The 16,429-nt window shown below is 34.1% G+C and overlaps 4 protein-coding genes across 4 annotated transcripts; 1 reads left to right on the top strand and 3 right to left on the bottom strand.

Annotated features, from left to right (window-relative positions):
- Positions 1–167: 167 nt before the first annotated feature.
- LOC100811178 (GTP-binding protein SAR1A-like) lies at positions 168–1,793 on the bottom strand. The gene is made up of 3 exons (NM_001254236.2): positions 1,454–1,793; positions 1,208–1,339; positions 168–722 (listed from the first exon to the last, which is right to left on the bottom strand). Exons 1-3 carry the CDS (start codon positions 1,580–1,582, stop codon positions 402–404), a joined length of 582 nt encoding a protein of 193 aa, NP_001241165.1. The 5' UTR covers positions 1,583–1,793; the 3' UTR covers positions 168–401.
- Positions 1,794–3,930: 2,137 nt separating this feature from the next.
- On the bottom strand, positions 3,931–6,449 carry LOC100810637 (GTP-binding protein SAR1A). Its single transcript, XM_003529490.5, has 3 exons — positions 6,028–6,449; positions 5,802–5,933; positions 3,931–4,554 (listed from the first exon to the last, which is right to left on the bottom strand). The coding sequence occupies exons 1-3, from the start codon at positions 6,154–6,156 to the stop codon at positions 4,234–4,236; spliced, it is 582 nt and encodes a 193-aa protein (XP_003529538.1). The 5' UTR covers positions 6,157–6,449; the 3' UTR covers positions 3,931–4,233.
- Positions 6,450–7,098: 649 nt separating this feature from the next.
- Positions 7,099–7,850, top strand: LOC100810108 (60S ribosomal protein L29-1). Its single transcript, XM_003529489.5, has 3 exons — positions 7,099–7,251; positions 7,336–7,439; positions 7,566–7,850. Exons 2-3 carry the CDS (start codon positions 7,338–7,340, stop codon positions 7,647–7,649), a joined length of 186 nt encoding a protein of 61 aa, XP_003529537.1. The 5' UTR covers positions 7,099–7,251; positions 7,336–7,337; the 3' UTR covers positions 7,650–7,850.
- Positions 7,851–9,880: 2,030 nt separating this feature from the next.
- On the bottom strand, positions 9,881–15,771 carry LOC100809578 (dihydrolipoyl dehydrogenase 2, chloroplastic). The gene is made up of 15 exons (XM_041017420.1): positions 15,234–15,771; positions 14,821–14,967; positions 14,423–14,557; positions 14,051–14,159; positions 13,294–13,418; positions 12,900–13,025; positions 12,737–12,817; positions 11,823–11,885; positions 11,660–11,734; positions 11,507–11,585; positions 11,327–11,427; positions 11,011–11,124; positions 10,680–10,793; positions 10,488–10,559; positions 9,881–10,314 (listed from the first exon to the last, which is right to left on the bottom strand). The coding sequence occupies exons 1-15, from the start codon at positions 15,555–15,557 to the stop codon at positions 10,267–10,269; spliced, it is 1,713 nt and encodes a 570-aa protein (XP_040873354.1). The 5' UTR covers positions 15,558–15,771; the 3' UTR covers positions 9,881–10,266.
- Between the last annotated feature and the right edge of the window lie 658 nt (positions 15,772–16,429).

Below are 16,429 nucleotides of genomic sequence, written 5' to 3'. Positions count from 1 at the left end.
ACCCGAGTTTCGTAAAGAAATATTGAGAAAAGTGGACTAACAAATTATCATTGGTCACAAGTATCCTAAGATTTACTGCCACCAAAATATTCTCCTTAGTCCTTATGGCCGTAGTGTCGATTGTCAACTAAACGAAAAACACTGTCAAACGTGCACAATCACAAAGTAACATTCAAGCCACCATTTATTAACTAGTAACTACGCAATTTTAATAACCAATATATATAGAACTGCAACACAAGCTGGCAACTGACACCAAAAAATATAGAAACTAGTATGTCTCATTCATAACAAAGAAAAAGTAAAACCACCATTAAAGTATATCCAATTTACATGAGCAGAGATACGCTAATGTGGAGACTACATTAGCATGAGGATAATAAAGAGCAAACACTTGTTCTCTATTTAATGTACTGAGAGAGCCACTGAAAGCCTTCACCATACCCCATCTTGCGGACAATACTGCACATGAAAACCTCCAAAGGACGAACATTGGAGTCAACCAAATTAACCTTGCCTTTGCCTGTGGTGAAGTTAGTGAGGCCCATATGATAACGTAGTTCATCCTCTGAAGCAGCATAAGGTATATCAATCTTGTTTCCCAAGATGAGGAAAGGCACATTTGCTAGTGACTCGTCAGAGAGAAGAGCATCCAACTCCTTCTTTGATTCTGAAAACCTTTCCTTGTCAAATGCATCAACCAGGTACACTACAGCATCCACCTACATGATTTCATCATCATCAAGCAAATTAGGCTGATTTCAAAGCAATAATGTTTTGGAATTTTAGAAAGATGTCCATGTCAATGTTTGATTTGAAAACTCGATAGCAATCAACATATGAATTAGGTATTAAAAAACAACCAATCACATACTCTCATCTCTTTTTGTTCTTTTAGCCTACGTGCAAATGTACAATTAACAAATTTCCTTATAAAATATATACATCATTTAGGGTTATTTGCCAAATCCATATTCCATACCCAAGTGGCATGGCATTTACGAAACAGAAAATTCAAGCTAGCATGCTTTGACTATCAATTCAAAAACCTTATTATAGGATGTAAAATTACAATCAATCTAACATACCATGCTCAATAATAATAATAATGAACTAAAGGAACTAAAACCATTCGAATGTCCTGTATTCATAAACATGAAGTGAAACTGAAAAATTGAAATAAGAAAAAAATATATATATAAGAAACCTGAGCGTAATAGTCCTTCCAGACCCTACGAGCAATCTGGTGACCACCCAAGTCGAAAGCCTTAAACTTTATCTTCCCAATACTCAACTCCTCCGAAGTGGGATATTGAGTAGGTTGATGCTGAACAAGTCTCTGCAAAATTTCAATTCACCACTTTAAAAAATTATTATAAATATAAGTAAAATCAAAATCCAATCCAATAATAAGAATATCACAAAAGTAAAGTTAAAAAAGAAAAAGAAAAACCTCGTCTTTGAGCATGTGAAGCAAAGTGGTCTTCCCAGAATTATCTAACCCTAGGAACAAAATCTTCGCCTCCTTTTGCCACAGGCCAAGGGTCGCCAAAATTCCATAGAACCAATCAACAAGAAACATCCTTTTTCTTTTTCTTGAGAAGTTTCACAAGTGGTGTGAAAAATAAACAACAAAATCTCCGACAAGGTCGCCGGAAACTCCAACCGGAGAAGCCAAGAGAGAAAACTAAACTTCCTAAGTATTAAAATTCAGAAGAAGAATCGACAGAGACACCAAGAAAACGCAACGCGAAAAGAAGAACCAGTTTTCTTTTCTTTTGTTTTTGTTTTTCTGCCTTCAGAAATTTTTCATCATATATTGGGGGCGAGTGAATACCGGTTACCGGCTTGGCCAGTGAAATATATGGACTGAGCGGTGGCAGAGGAAAATGAGCAAAAATGTTTATGAGGGCAAAACAGGGGAAACTGGAGTAGCCGGTTATTGGGTGGAAATTCCAGTGGTGTGAATTTGATTGGTTGGTACGCGTCATTGGGTTTAACAGTTCATAGTTCATGCTAGAGCCTCATAAATAATAATAATAATAAATAAACCACAGATTTTTCTTAACTAGTTAGCTCCAGAAAAGCTAAACTAATTACAAAACGTCAAAAACAAGGGAACAAAAAAAAAAAATTACACGTACGTGAAAAGTTGTTGTCACATATCTACGAAAAGAATCGCGTGTGTGAAAGGCGTTTTTGAATTCGTTTCAACTCGACAAAGGCAACGTACTGCAGTAAAATGTTGCTTTTTATCCAAGTATTTTTTGTCCTATGCAAAATTACTAATTACAGTAAATTTAAAATATTAATCTCTAAATCATTTTTTATTTAAGTCTAAATAGTAAATCAATCAGACACATTGTAAATGCGTGCTTCTATCATAATATATCATAGGGCATACGTGCAAATTGTGGCATTGTCACTCATGCTTCTATCTTAATGTCAGTAGAGCATGCATGCAGGTTATGGCATTGAAACTCACTTTTGTTCTAATCAGTGTTGCCTTGCCTTTGACTAGTATTCTATAGTTTGTGAAACTATCTCTTGTTTAACTGTGAGAATAAATAGAGACATAAAAAAAGTTAAATTAATTTAGTGTTCATCTAATTTATTTTTTAGGTTTATTTTAAAATTAATTCAATTTATTCATAGTGTCTAAATTTTGACCGACAATATTAAAAAATTATACTTTTTGACGACTTAAAATCACTTAATAATAATTTTAAATCACTATAGAAGGTATGGTCAAATTTATATGATAAAATCACTTAAATTAATTTAGACGGCTGGATCAAATTAAACTAATTATAAAAATAAAAAAATCAAATTGAATCCAAAAAAATTAAAGAGTTAAATCAAACTAATTTTAAAAATTAGATAATCAAATTAAACAAAAAAAATCATCAAATTAAACGAAAAAAATAAATAAATTAGAGGACAAAAAATTAATTTAACAAAAAAAATAGATTAAATTTAAAATTGTTTAGAATAGGAAATATAAGAAAGAATATGACATGAATAAAATATTTTTCATATTGTTTAGTTAAAATAATAGAGAAAAGACAAAATATAATTATATTAAATGACTTTTCCACTCTTATAATATAATAAAATTAAATTAAAATCCTACATTTTTACCTATGTTATCACTCAAGACTGAACTCAATAAGGTCTCGCTAGTTTCCACATTTTGGTTTAAAATAAAAGTATTTTAAGAAACAACTGGATAAGGACTCAACTAAATATTGGTCAATAAATAGTTGGTCGTAAAATTAAACTCAATTTTTTTCAAGTAAAAATAATCAAAACTTGTGAATATTATGCATTGACGTCATAGTAACCTAAAAAAAACAATTAAAAATAATCACATTAAAAATAATCAATTTTTTGGCAAAAATTAATTGTAAACAAAACTTGTGAATATTATGCATTAACGTCATAGTAACCTAAAAAAAACACACCGGTTGGATGGTTACTAATGATAATCCATCTAAGGGTTGAATGACTAATAATGATAATCCATCTAAAGGTTGAATGGCTACTAATCATACTCATCCTAACACTAATGTCATTCTGCACCCATACAAAAAAAATTATCACGCTCTACAATACCTACGAAGTTAGGCGTTGAAATACCTTTGTAGGTAGCCAAAACTATCACGTCCTCCTGGTTCCTACGCATAATCAAATTTTCAATTCAAAAGTAGGCGTGACTCCATAAAGTAATCTTTTTCTTAAAATCTTTATTGGGTTAAAAACATGATGCCCTTCAAATCAAATCCAAGGTAATATATTACAGGAAAATAGATGATGCAATGTCAGTATAAAATAATTTTATAATTTTATTTAAGTACAAGTCATTATGGATGATAAGTTTATTGACTTTTATAAGGGAATCGGAAGAGAAAGAGATAAGAAAAAGCTCAGTTTCCAGTCAAAATCTTCCGGGAAGAAAGTGGAATAAAATTTTTCCAGTGTTATTATTGTGTTTCTCCCCGGTCATACATAACCCCTACAACAGAATCCAGTGTTTCAAACAGAATATCCCCCACCCCACAAGAGAAAATATCTAAAGATACAAATTTTGACACATAACATAACATAACTGCAGTTGTATTAAATAATCCAATCAAAATGAAATCATCAATAGCAAAAACAGAAAAAACCTCTTCTGATGTAACTGCAGACAGTGCTGGTAGATCAAGGAAAGGGGGGAAATGATGCCAGAATCTACTTAATATATTGAGAGACCCATTGGAAGCCATCTCCATATCCCATCTTGCGTACAATGCTGCACATGAACACTTCTAGAGGCCGAAGGTTCGACTCCGTGAGGTTGACCTTCCCCTTCCCCGTGGTGAAATTGGTCAGGCCTAGATGATAACGTAGCTCTTCTTCTGATGCAGCATATGGAATGTCAATCTTGTTGCCTAGCACAAGAAATGGAACATTTGCCAATGATTCATCTGAAAGCAAGGCATCAAGCTCCTTCTTTGATTCTGCAAACCTCTCTTTGTCAAAGGCATCAACCAGGTAAACTACTGCATCCACCTGGAAAACCAAAGTGCGTGTGAATTCTAAAGCAATACCAAAACTTTCTAAGCAGCATTTGGAGCCATTGCATTTTAGGTATGTGTTTACAAACAACAATTACAATGAATCCAGGGGAATAAAGTGAAAAACAATCATTGATAAAGAAACCACCAACACCTCAATAAGTTATGGCTCAATGGAACAAAAATCGTGAAACAAAAATATATACTTGAATTGGGAGGCTGACAGTTGATGATCTAAATACTCCATATAATAACCATCAATCTAACTTCATGCCGATCTTAATGAATAGCTCTCCTCCCTCAAAGAAAAGTGTATCAATTAGAATTTTGGCTTCATTTTAATTTCAACAGGATGTACCAATTTATTAGATCTTTCAGAGATCTATGCATCCCTTATTTGTTCTTTGCACTCTCCTGTGTGCTCCTTTCTTTCTAAATCATTGGGAAAATTTTGGACATGTTACAAAAGATACACGTAAAACACACCCTTCAATGTTGAAAGAAGTGCTATCAGTGAAATGCTCACTGTCGATATTTACCTCTCACGAATCAGATAAATAATACAGTCATACAGATATATAATATTGATTTTTGCTGTGCAAAAAAAAATACAGTCATACAGAGACCTTTATCTGTGCCACCGGGCACATATAAAAATCAAGCAAGTTGTAAGTTCAAAGGATTCCAGAACAGCAACAGCACGTCAACAAAATATCACAGGAAAAAGAGTTAGAGAACAAAAACAACTCATGTGAAAACCTGGCACACCAAATAGGAAGTGAACAATAATGAATAAACCAACCAAAGCTAAGAGAGTGGTGTCAGCCAACCCTGAAGCCATTGGATCTATGAAAGATTAGTTAACAAGTCTCAAACTGATAACAGGAATCAAAGGATTGACAAAGTGATAACCAATGCCTCCAATAAAAAATACCCCGCACCTCTTCTTCTCGAGCACAAAAGAAATACCATTTCGTAGAAGCCAAAAATCAAATTGAGCTTATTATTTACCACTCAAGATTTGAATTAGAATTCACAAATCTACAACATCCAAATCCCACCGAAAGCAGATATGCACCAAAGCTCTAACAAAAACAATAAGAATCCCACGGCCACAAACCAAGTCCCATTTCTTAGAAACTACAAATCACATTAACAGTGCACAAGACACACATTTTATCATTGAAAAGGGAAAGAAAAAAAATCAGAAATTGATAAGCGAAAATGAAGAGATTGACCGACCTTCGCGTAATAGTCTTTCCAGACTCTGCGGGCAACTTGATGACCCCCCAAATCAAAAGCCTTAAACTTGATCTTCCCAATGCTCAATTCCTCCGAAGTGGGGTGTTGGGTCGGCTGGTGCTGAACTAATCTCTGCAATTGCATCGAAAAAAATGAAAAAAAAATTAATAATAATAAAAAAAGGTATTTGATTTGATATTTTGATGTTAAGGGAGAGGAACCTCACCTCGTCTTTGAGCATGTGAAGAAGTGTGGTCTTCCCTGCATTATCGAGACCAAGGAAGAGAATTTTGGCTTCTTTCTGCCAGAGACCGAGGGAAGCTAGAATGCCATAGAACCAATCGAAGAAGAACATGTTTTGAGATCGAAACGAAACGGAAGGGGAATTGCAGAGCAGAGCAGAGCGAGTTTTTGAATCTGGGTGTGGTGTGGGGGAGAAAGAAAAGTCCCAGATCGCTGGTTGCTAACCTAGATCCCACCGAAGTCTTAGATTGTCCTTTTAGGCGAAAATTAATTCAGCGTTCCAAACGCATGTGGTAGGAATACGAATGCACCTCATTTCTCTTTTTTGTCCCAAACACGACATCTAACTAAAAACAGGGGCCCGTTATTCTAAACCAAGCTTGTGGTTCTCTCGCGTGTCATTTGTCAACTCTGATTTTTATTGAATAAAACATTATTTTGGTCATTAAATCAAAGTATCTCTCGTTCTTAAATATTTTTAAACTAAACAAATTATACAATAAGTTTTTTATTTTTTACAGAACAAGAAGTTGTTAAAAATATTATTATTTTTTTACTAAAAGAAGTTGTTAAAGTAATAGAAATCAAGTTATTATCATTCAAATATTAAAAAAAAATCTTCAAATTAAACTCTTGGGAACATTTGGTTGAGTTGAGTTGAATTTTTTTCTTATTTGAAAATTATGATTTCAGAAAAATTTGATTATTGAAAATTATGATTCATGTATAAATATATTTGATTAGTTTTAACATATTTATTGGAAATTAAATATTCATATAAGTTAAATATGTAATTAAAATTTTCTGTCTACATGAGAAAGTTAGATTTCTATCTCCTTCTTTAAAATGTTTTTGCCAGAAAATAAATTAAAATTAATTTCTAAAATTCATAATTTACTGATAATTTTTTTATTAATTGCAGAAGAAGAAAACTAAATCATAAATATATTTAAAACAAAATCATTTCACAAAAACCAATTCCATTTTTTTCATTATTGAGCCTCCACCATCACTTGTTCTTATGGGCCACAAGCCCTCCCCTTACCGAAATCCATGCCATTCTCGATAAGCAAAGGGCACTATCGTCATATCGAGGAAAGTCTTAGGGTTTCGCCTCACAAGGTGGCATATATAATAGCCCACCTACATCTTCCCCGAAATTCTGTTCCGCAGAAAACCTTAGCCCAACCGGATCTTCACGATTAGGGTTCGCTCTGTTCAATTTCTCTAACACGTTCTTACTTTTTTGCTGCTCTCTTCATTGTCTTACATTGTGTGCATTGAATTGCAGAGATGGCTAAGTCGAAGAACCACACCGCTCACAACCAGTCCTACAAGGCCCACAAGAATGGCATCAAAAAGCCAAAGAGGCACCGCCACACTTCCACCAAAGGGGTATTCTCCTCTTCTTTTCTTTCTCTATCGATCTACGTTTATATATTTTCCGATGAATTGCATTTCATACCCGTTTTTTTAAATGTAATTTTTGTTTTAATGATTTGTTGTTGGCAATTCATATAGATGGATCCAAAGTTTCTGAGGAACCAAAGGTACGCGAGGAAGCATAACAAGAAGAGCGGTGAAACAGCCACGGAAGAAGAGTAAAGTGTCACTCTCAAATGGGGCTATTAGGATTTGATTTGCTATTCAAGTCCCATATGTTTTGTGTCAAATCTATATTTAGTAGTATAGTCATTTTGATGAGTTAATTTAATCCAGAGAGAATGCAGTACTTACTCTTATAGCATCGTTGCTGGTTTTTGTTTGTTAAAGACCCTTCAAATTTTATCGATGGATTATTATTCAGTTGTTTATGCTTTCAGTAACTGCTATAGTAATGTTTATTTTTTAGTATGCTTATGAATATAATTATATCTGGGCAGATGTCTTGGATTTGCATATAACGTGCCCAGGGAGTTGATTTTGTTTTTTTGTCAATTTCATTTTTAGTCTACTTTGATGTGATAAAGCAATAGGGGAAGAACGGTATATTTCTAACTGTCCTTTGTGTTATGATTTCACTTTGCTCAGCTATTGGTTAACGTCTAAGTTGCAATTTTCCTGTTATTAACACTGATGTTTGGTATAGAAATGAACTAAAACACATGAATTAGGGTCTGTTTAGATATATTTTTTCATAAATGATCTCTAGGATAAGAAAATAAGAAATAAGCTTTATAAGCTAAAATTTATTTATGCACGGCTAAAGCCTAAAATCAGATTTTGGAGAAGTTGATATGAGTGTTTCGAAGAAGTTAATATGAGAGAGTTTTGGAGAATTAATTTATGTATAAGCAAATTTTAGTTTATGGATTTTTTTTTCTTTTTTCCCCCTAAAAATGCATATAGAATAGTTTGTATAAAAGGATTTTCATTATGAAATTATTATTTTGATCCTCATTTACCGTTTCCATCTAATTAAGTAAGCATGCATAGCCTACCGTAATTTTCCATGATGATCTTTACACCAATAAAATTGGATGAGCTTTCAGTGTTTTATGGATTTTTTTATTTTGGTGATTGGTATGATCTTGTTTAGCTGCCGGATCGTAGAATGATGTGAGCTGACAGCTGAGTTTTTTGTGGTGTGATCGTCTGTTATAGGCATATATTTTGCGGGGAAGCATTTAGACATCTTAAAAACGATTTTGCTAATTATTATTTCATATTGCTTAAAGAATATTATAGTAACTTCCTAATATTCTTATGTGGTAAGAGGCTAAAATATTTTTTGCATAATAGTTTTTTAGCAAGTTTTCCTTCCCTTTTATCCTTAATCAGGTTTTTTAAGAATAAGATGCTAAGCATCATGGACAATTATTTTTAACGTGGTGTTACAAACGAATAACTAACTGGGGACAAAGTTAATTCTTACAAATATTAGTGAAATCCCATATTTCATATATAAGAAATAAGAATAATCCGTCCTTGGATAATGAGTTGGATTGCATCACCATCAATCCCCCATTTTTTTTCTATTGATTCGAAAAAGATCTGTTCGCATAAACCCAAGAGTGATTCTAAGTCTTGATAAAGTGAAAATTAAACCACTGTCAGAAATTATACCAAACTAATCGATTTCCCTGGGGAACAAGGGAACCAATTGAAACTGATTTAGATAACTTATTATCTGATAAGCCATGTGAATTTTGTGGTTGACCTAGTCTTAAAGAGAGTGTCCCACATCATATTTACAGATTATCTCTCCTAATTTTATAAATTTTAACCAATTAAAAAATGTATTAGAGAGTGTGTTCTTAAGATTTCTCTAAAAGAATAGTATAATGTCATAGTTGAGAGTTGAGTCTCTTAGAGTATAAACATCCTGCTACAATAAAGTAATTAATAAACAACTATCCATCATAAATACTTAATTGGTGAACGATTCAATCGCGTTGAACTCCCCTCCGGTTAATGGAGAGATTCATTAGGAGAGACACATGAATCTGTGGGAATTAGATTAATTAAGAGAAAGGTAGACACATGAGAGATAAACACATTTGTATCCCATATGTTTATCTCTCTCCTAATAAACCTCTCCAGTTACTCTCCATTAACTAGAGAGGATATTTTTCCGATTCAACCAAACTCTACTTGGTACTCAGCGCGTTAAAGTGAACCAATAACCCAGTTACTAATTTAACAAACAAATGTCACTCACACAACTCGTTGATCAAATCAGATGCATGTGAATGCTTCATATTTGCATCATATGCACCAATAAACATTAGAAATATTTGGTAGACCGATACCAATGACAACCATGGCCATAGGAAAAAGACTTTCATCCAATACTAATTCGAAGCTTTACGTATAGCGTAGTGAAGCCAAAGGTGTGGCGACGAGCATAATTTCATAATCTCTGAAGGAAAACTGTTAATGGTACATAAATGTTCGGTGCAAGACTAGAAGCACTCTAAAAAAATAGGCCGCTGTCAGAGGCCCTCTCATTGACTATAATTAGATGAAGCAAACTAGTTTAAAAACTGCAATAATGAGCATAAGCATCTTTGACAGGCACTAAGAATACCAAGTAGAAAAGAAACCATTACATGTAAGCTTCGGCAGTTATTCATCATCAGGTCATTATTGATTTCCCTCAAACGGTTCCCCTCTTTTACAGGATTCTGAATGTGTTTGTGTCTTCCTCCTGAAGATGAATATTTTGGAAGTCCCTAGTACAAGTAAATTTCTTCAAAATTTTATACTTTGTTTGGGAAGATTAGACAGCAACTGGTTCACTTACTGGGCTAGAAGCTTGTGCTTTAACCTGCCTCAGTAATATAAGACACATGTGTTAAGGCGCCTGCGACAATAAACTAGCTGTGTGTGTGCAAGTCTGAAGGTGAATGTTCTTTGTTTCAATTCTTTATTCCTTATTGTTATTGTCTTAATAAGGTTAGAATAGAAAAGTTATTGGAAGAAAATTAAGGATTAGCTCACCTTTGCTGATTTGAATAGTTCATCAAGAACCTCGGACAAAGTTGGATGTGCATGAACTGCAAATTTTATGTCCTGCATTGTACCACAAAACGGTGAAATTTACCAAACAAGCAGGATAAATAAGAGTGAAGACTTTGTGACTATTATTAGTAACTAAATGCCAATACACATAAATGTGGTAGAAAAATTTACCTGAATACGTGTCCCTAATGCAATTGCATTGGATGCTTCATGGATGAGATCTGCTGCATGCAAACCAAAAATATGAACTCCTAGTATCTCTCCATTGTCAGGTCTATATATCAACTGCAAGAAAGCATAAAACGACAATTAGCAATGTCAAGCTGGTGAAAACAGAGAAGTAAATGCATCCAGAGAAAATGAGAGCGTAGAACAAGTCTCATGACCAAATAATTTTGGCACTGCCATAGTAACTCTACTAGAGAGCTCATTAGCAAAATTTCACACTTTTATAGCTTCTGTACAGGAATAGCATTAAAGGAGGAAGATACAAAAGTATAACCTTGGCTAGTCCCTCTCCTTCGTTTTCTGCTAGAGCCTTTGTGTTAGCTTTAAAACTTGTTTTGGCAACACTTACTTCAAACCCCTCTTTTTCACCTTTCTCCCTTGCTTGAGGCTGCAGGATTTTATGTTTGATCGCAACACATGAGAATTCAAGTGAAGAATGAGAGGCAGTAATTTTATTGTATAAATAATATAAGGGAAAAGAGTATGGAAAAGAAGAATGGAGAGAAGGTTAACCACACATGAAAGAAAACTCATTTGTTGTAAAATGTTGCAGTGAATGACACATCAAACAAAATAAAATTATGATATACCTCTGTCAATCCAACCATGCTGATTTCAGGATGAGTGAAACAAGCAGCTGGGATGCTTAAATGATTGAGCACGAGATCTCTTCCAGTGACTTGTTCAACCACTGTTAGACAATTTTTTCATCAAATGATATTGCAGCAAAAACTAAAATTTTTGGGAAAATTACATGAGTTACCACTTACCTGAAATTCCTTGTGCACTGGCAGCATGAGCAAGCATCATCTTGCCATTTGCATCACCAATACAGTATAAATGAGGCACCTATCATTCCACATCCTATGTCAGTAACAATAAGTCAGGGAGGGATAATTATTACTTGAGAAGTTGAGACAAACCAGCTTGCCATTTGCATCGATTACTCGCATGCGCTCATCCACAGGAACAAAACCACGCTGTGTTACCACATCAATCTGTAGGTACAAGTTAACAAAAATATACAATTACTTCCTTTAGAGAAAATCTCCTAATCCTAAGCATATCTCTGTCGGAATTGCTTACATTCTCCAATCCAAGACCTTGTGTGAACGGAGCCCTTCCGGTTGCTATTAGTGCAGCATCCACCTTTAGCAAAGCAAAGACAGCAATTTGTAATAAATCTGAAGTAATTAACTATACAGGTAAAAGAAAAGGGAGATCAAACTTAAGCTGGTTACATCCTAGTCCAAATTAATTAACAAAACAAACAATAGAATATAATGAAAAATATGAAAACTACTCCTAAGCGATCATCTAAGATACTCCACAATATTTTAAGATACAATAATGATATTATGAGGTATTTTCTAGACATTCTAAAACTCCCGCTTAAGCTAAAAGCTTACTAGGCTTTAAACTTTCTACAATTAAAAAAAAACAAAATAAAATTAACAAATAATGCAGTGACACACAATAGAGGGCAGGAAACAGACTATCTATCAAAAAAATGCCAAAGTAACTATCCAAAAACATCAAACCTAACAGACTAACTAACCACCAAAATCCAAATACAAAAAACTGCAGCCCAAAGGAGCCAAACAGCCACAGTAAGGTGGTAAACAGAGGCAATGAGGAAGATGGTACAGTGAGGCAAACAATGGCAAAGGTGGAAGGAAAAAGGGCAGCACACACACAACAAAGGCTGGCCTGACATATTCCAGTGACCACTTTGATACTGCAGTTTATGAGGTTTAGGTAGGGAAACAAGGACTATATTAGACTTATCTGTTGTATTGTAACATGGTAAATATAAAGCACTAGCTCCTATTTATACTAATACTAGACTTCTAATTCTAATGATAATATTAAATATATAATTAAATAACTTAACATATAATTAAATATGAGAGCAAAAACAATATAACATGGGAGAAATGTTAACAATTGAAAATAACAAAGAGATAAACCTAAAAGCTTTTTGGAAAAGATCAAGCTACCTCCAGAGTGTCTTTTGGCTCCTTTGTTTTTGCATCAATAAGTTCAATCAAGACAGGTTTCCCATCCCTTGCGGGCGTGATCTATACAATAAACATGAGGACTGTAGCATGTCATAGTAGCCAAATAATAAAATTATATCAAGAAATTACAAGATATTGTTACCTTGGTTGCAAAAACTCCAGTATGATAGTCAATATTCCGGGGATTTATAAGGACCCTCTGAGCCAACTTGCTAATTTCAGGATCAAATCCAGGCATAAGTTGATCTAAAGCTTCTATAAAAGTAACCTGCAGAATACCAATTATTAATTTGCTAATCTTTTCAGGAATAAATTAGGGATCATAATTTTTTTTAAAAAAAAAGGAAATAGTATAAAGATTAAATATTTGTTAACTTCTTGGAGTAATAAAAAGTATAAACTGCAATGTGATTTTACAGAACATCTACATATTTCTGATGTCAAATGATAGGATTGATTATTTGTAAATATTTCTCAAGAACAAAAGGTAATGAAAAGAGAAAGAAAAAGTATCAAAATTCACAAAGATGTGCTACCTCACTTCCAAGTGCTGTATATACATCACTGAATTCAAGACCAATATATCCACTTCCTACAATTGCTATCCAATCAGGAACAGATTCCAGTTTGAGTGCGTGATCACTGGTAATCACAGTCTTCCCTGAAGATGATTTTTAGGAAAGTTTTCACTAAAAAGTAATTATACCCAACAAAACTTAGAAGCAATCAAGAGATGGAAAAAAACATAAAGATACAAAGGTTTGAATTTATACATGAGCATCAAACTTGTGTCATAAATTAGAGAGAAGATTTCCTCATAACATAAATATAGGACCAGACAGAATTTATAAAATTTTGAATTGGATGGAAGCTAAATTATACACTGAATATCTGTAGTTATGTTAAGAAAGGGGATGAATTAGGATATATGGGAGTTTTGTGAAACTTTTAATTGCTGAAGATATAATGACTGTTTCAGTCTACTTTATGACTGTGTGGACTGCAAAAAGCAAAACTGTAGGGCTGCATGAATCACTAAATTGACTTTTCAGATTGAAAATCAGAAGATCCGTCTATAGTGAAGAAAGAGTTCCTTATGCACATGTCAATGGAGTCTAATAAAAAAATATGTCCACTTCAAAATGATCACCCTTTTGTCCATTGCATGCTTAGCAACTAATTGCACTCTCGTTTCTTGTAGCCGGAAGGCAAGCCTAAATCCACTGAATTCAGTAAAACTAGAACAAGGAACATTAAATATTAATGTCATAAAAAGAAAGGATTGATATGTACCATCAATTTCAATGCCCTTAGGAACAAATGGAACAGAACCAGTAGCAATGATGATATCTTTTGCAGTTACTATTTTGTCTGAGGAGCCAACTTTCACCTTTTGAGGACCCTGCACAGATTGATAAATAAAGCAGTAACCAAAATGTCAAAATTTTCTTTTTGCCTTTTCATTATAGCTTGACTAATAAACAAATAGCTCAATTCCCTAATAGTTTGTCTGGAATGTAAAAATAAAAAGGAATTTGATTTCTAAATCAATTTCATCCAAATAATTTTCTATTTTCAAACATTCCCATCACAAAGCGAGTGATCATACTGATATCTAAGCATTTATAATGCCATAGAATCCTCACAGGCAATATGTCACATTACCAGAATAGTTCCAAAACCAGTAAGTATGTCTACTCCAAGCGCTTTCATTGAGTTGGTCAAGTTATTACGGATTTTCGAAGCAAGATTATTAGCATGATCAGCGACTCCTTGTCTGTCATAGCCGGCAGCAGAAACCTAAAACGAGCAAAAAATAAAGCAAAATAATCATGTAAGTGTCAATCACTCTACAATCTACACATCTACCATGTAATAATATTCTAAGAATTTGGTTGTCTTTCTGTCAACCAACCAGAAATCATTGTTGGCATAACTTTTGTAGCAATTATTATAAAAGTCAACTTACTATACATGGCGTTATATTATATACGACGTTCATTTTAATTAAATTCATATTCGAATTTCATTACAAATACTCCCACATAGTGCAACACTCTAACCTGTAAGCCAAAGGACTTCAAGTGATGATCGCTCTTTAGTTCTCGCATACGACCACTCACGGCCAAAAGAGCTTTGGAAGGAACACAGCCTCGGTTCACACATGTCCCTCCCACCACATCTCCTTCCACAATAGCTGTTTTCAAACCCTGCAATCATACCGTTAATAAAACTTCTCTCACAAAAATGTGATACTCAACTTACTCTATCCCGCAGTCAGCATTCAATATTCATTAACGGCTATCAATTTCTCGATACATCGTATATATGAAGATCAATTGCCATATCAATTTCCATACGCACACTTGAGATTAATTCGGTTTAGTAACTTAGTAACAACTATGATTATCAATTTATCAAAGTATGCATCCCGCATTAACAAGTAGGCATGTAGTTTTGTTTTCTGAGATCGAACCTTCTCGACGGCATGAAGCGCGGCGCCGTGGCCGCCAACGCCGGCGCCGATAATAAGCAAATCGTAGTCGAACGATTTGGGAGGGATGCCATTGCTAGAAAGCGCGGCAGAGACTGCGGCGGAGCGAGGGCGGCGAGGGAGGTGGGAGTGGTGGCGGTTGCGAGAAGCAGCGAGACCTGAAGCAAATGCCTCGCGCCTCAAGCCGCAGAAGCGGAGATTGAGAGGCGTGGCGACGGCGGGAGAGTGGAATGAGTGTCGTGATCTGGAAACGGTGGCGGCGGAGGAGGAGGTCGCGGAGAACGAGAGAGAGAGCGAGGAATGCATTTTTGGAGGGAGGGAGAAATGGAAATGGAAAATGGTGAAGTGAAGGAGATGTATAGTAGAGAGAGATCTAAAAGAGAGAGAAAATGAGACCTCGAGAAGTCCGTTGAGAGTTGGGAACAGTGGGAAGGGAGAACAAAGGGGCGGACAAATCAAAGAGCGGTCGATCAACTACTTTTGTTAGCTTTGAACTTTGCGTAATAATCTCAATGTTTTTCTTTTTTTTCTTTCCCTCGACATTTGGTAATATAAACTATAGACAAAGCACTCGAGTTTGATAAAATCATTGAAGAGCATAGTCTGGCCTATTTTATTTCATTCAAAATAAGTGGTGTGTTAAATTGCTGTTTTATACATATAAATATTATGTTAGACAAAACTAACAAAAATACAAAAATTAATTATAACTAGTTAAAAGTTTTTAAGTCGACTTATTCAATTATAAATATTTAATAAAATTATATGTTGAAATAGATAATAAATATAAAATAAGATAAATAATCATATTTATTTGATATTTTTATTTAAATTTTATATTTATTTTATAGATAAAAATATATTTTAAAGCATGATTGTGAAAATTGAATCGAACCAGTTGATTTGATCAATTGGATCGATAACTAATTTGGATATCAAATTGATCAATTAAATGGTCACATCAAACTATTATAAATTAATTTGGTTTCATAAAATTGAGTGATCTCCAACCAGTTTGGAAACTCGAACGGGTTTAACACATTTATAAAATGTATTATATTGATATCTCATGTGGCTAGAGGATCGTGAGTATTTATTGTGGTCAAAATGGTTTGCATACTAGCACTCCTAATTAATATCCAGAAGTTAATCTCTTATCATTGGAGCACCCACCAAGA

Source organism: Glycine max, chromosome 7, assembly GCF_000004515.6.
Source record: "Glycine max cultivar Williams 82 chromosome 7, Glycine_max_v4.0, whole genome shotgun sequence".
In the NCBI taxonomy this organism is placed as follows: Eukaryota; Viridiplantae; Streptophyta; class Magnoliopsida; order Fabales; family Fabaceae; genus Glycine; species Glycine max.
The sequence above is the reverse complement of the archived record's forward strand: the minus strand, read 5'-3'. Positions and strand labels throughout refer to the sequence as shown.

What these genes read in the sequence shown, in the direction of transcription:
- LOC100811178 (NM_001254236.2), bottom strand. Translation starts at nt 1,582, where the DNA reads ATGTTTCTTGTTGATTGGTTCTATGGAATTTTGGCGACCCTTGGCCTG. An exon ending in TTCACATGCTCAAAGACGAG is followed by an intron (nt 1,340 to 1,453) that starts GTTTTTCTTTTT and finishes GAAATTTTGCAG; the next exon opens with AGACTTGTTCAGCATCAACC. An exon ending in GGAAGGACTATTACGCTCAG is followed by an intron (nt 723 to 1,207) that starts GTTTCTTATATA and finishes GAAATCATGTAG; the next exon opens with GTGGATGCTGTAGTGTACCT.
- LOC100810637 (XM_003529490.5), bottom strand. Translation starts at nt 6,156, where the DNA reads ATGTTCTTCTTCGATTGGTTCTATGGCATTCTAGCTTCCCTCGGTCTC. An exon ending in TTCACATGCTCAAAGACGAG is followed by an intron (nt 5,934 to 6,027) that starts GTGAGGTTCCTC and finishes ATGCAATTGCAG; the next exon opens with AGATTAGTTCAGCACCAGCC. An exon ending in GGAAAGACTATTACGCGAAG is followed by an intron (nt 4,555 to 5,801) that starts GTCGGTCAATCT and finishes TTGGTTTTCCAG; the next exon opens with GTGGATGCAGTAGTTTACCT.
- LOC100810108 (XM_003529489.5), top strand. Translation starts at nt 7,338, where the DNA reads ATGGCTAAGTCGAAGAACCACACCGCTCACAACCAGTCCTACAAGGCC. An exon ending in GCCACACTTCCACCAAAGGG is followed by an intron (nt 7,440 to 7,565) that starts GTATTCTCCTCT and finishes CAATTCATATAG; the next exon opens with ATGGATCCAAAGTTTCTGAG.
- LOC100809578 (XM_041017420.1), bottom strand. Translation starts at nt 15,557, where the DNA reads ATGCATTCCTCGCTCTCTCTCTCGTTCTCCGCGACCTCCTCCTCCGCC. An exon ending in TAAGGGCATTGAAATTGATG is followed by an intron (nt 13,419 to 14,050) that starts GTACATATCAAT and finishes AATCATCTTCAG; the next exon opens with GGAAGACTGTGATTACCAGT. An exon ending in AACTATTCAAATCAGCAAAG is followed by an intron (nt 10,315 to 10,487) that starts GTGAGCTAATCC and finishes TTACTGAGGCAG; the next exon opens with GTTAAAGCACAAGCTTCTAG.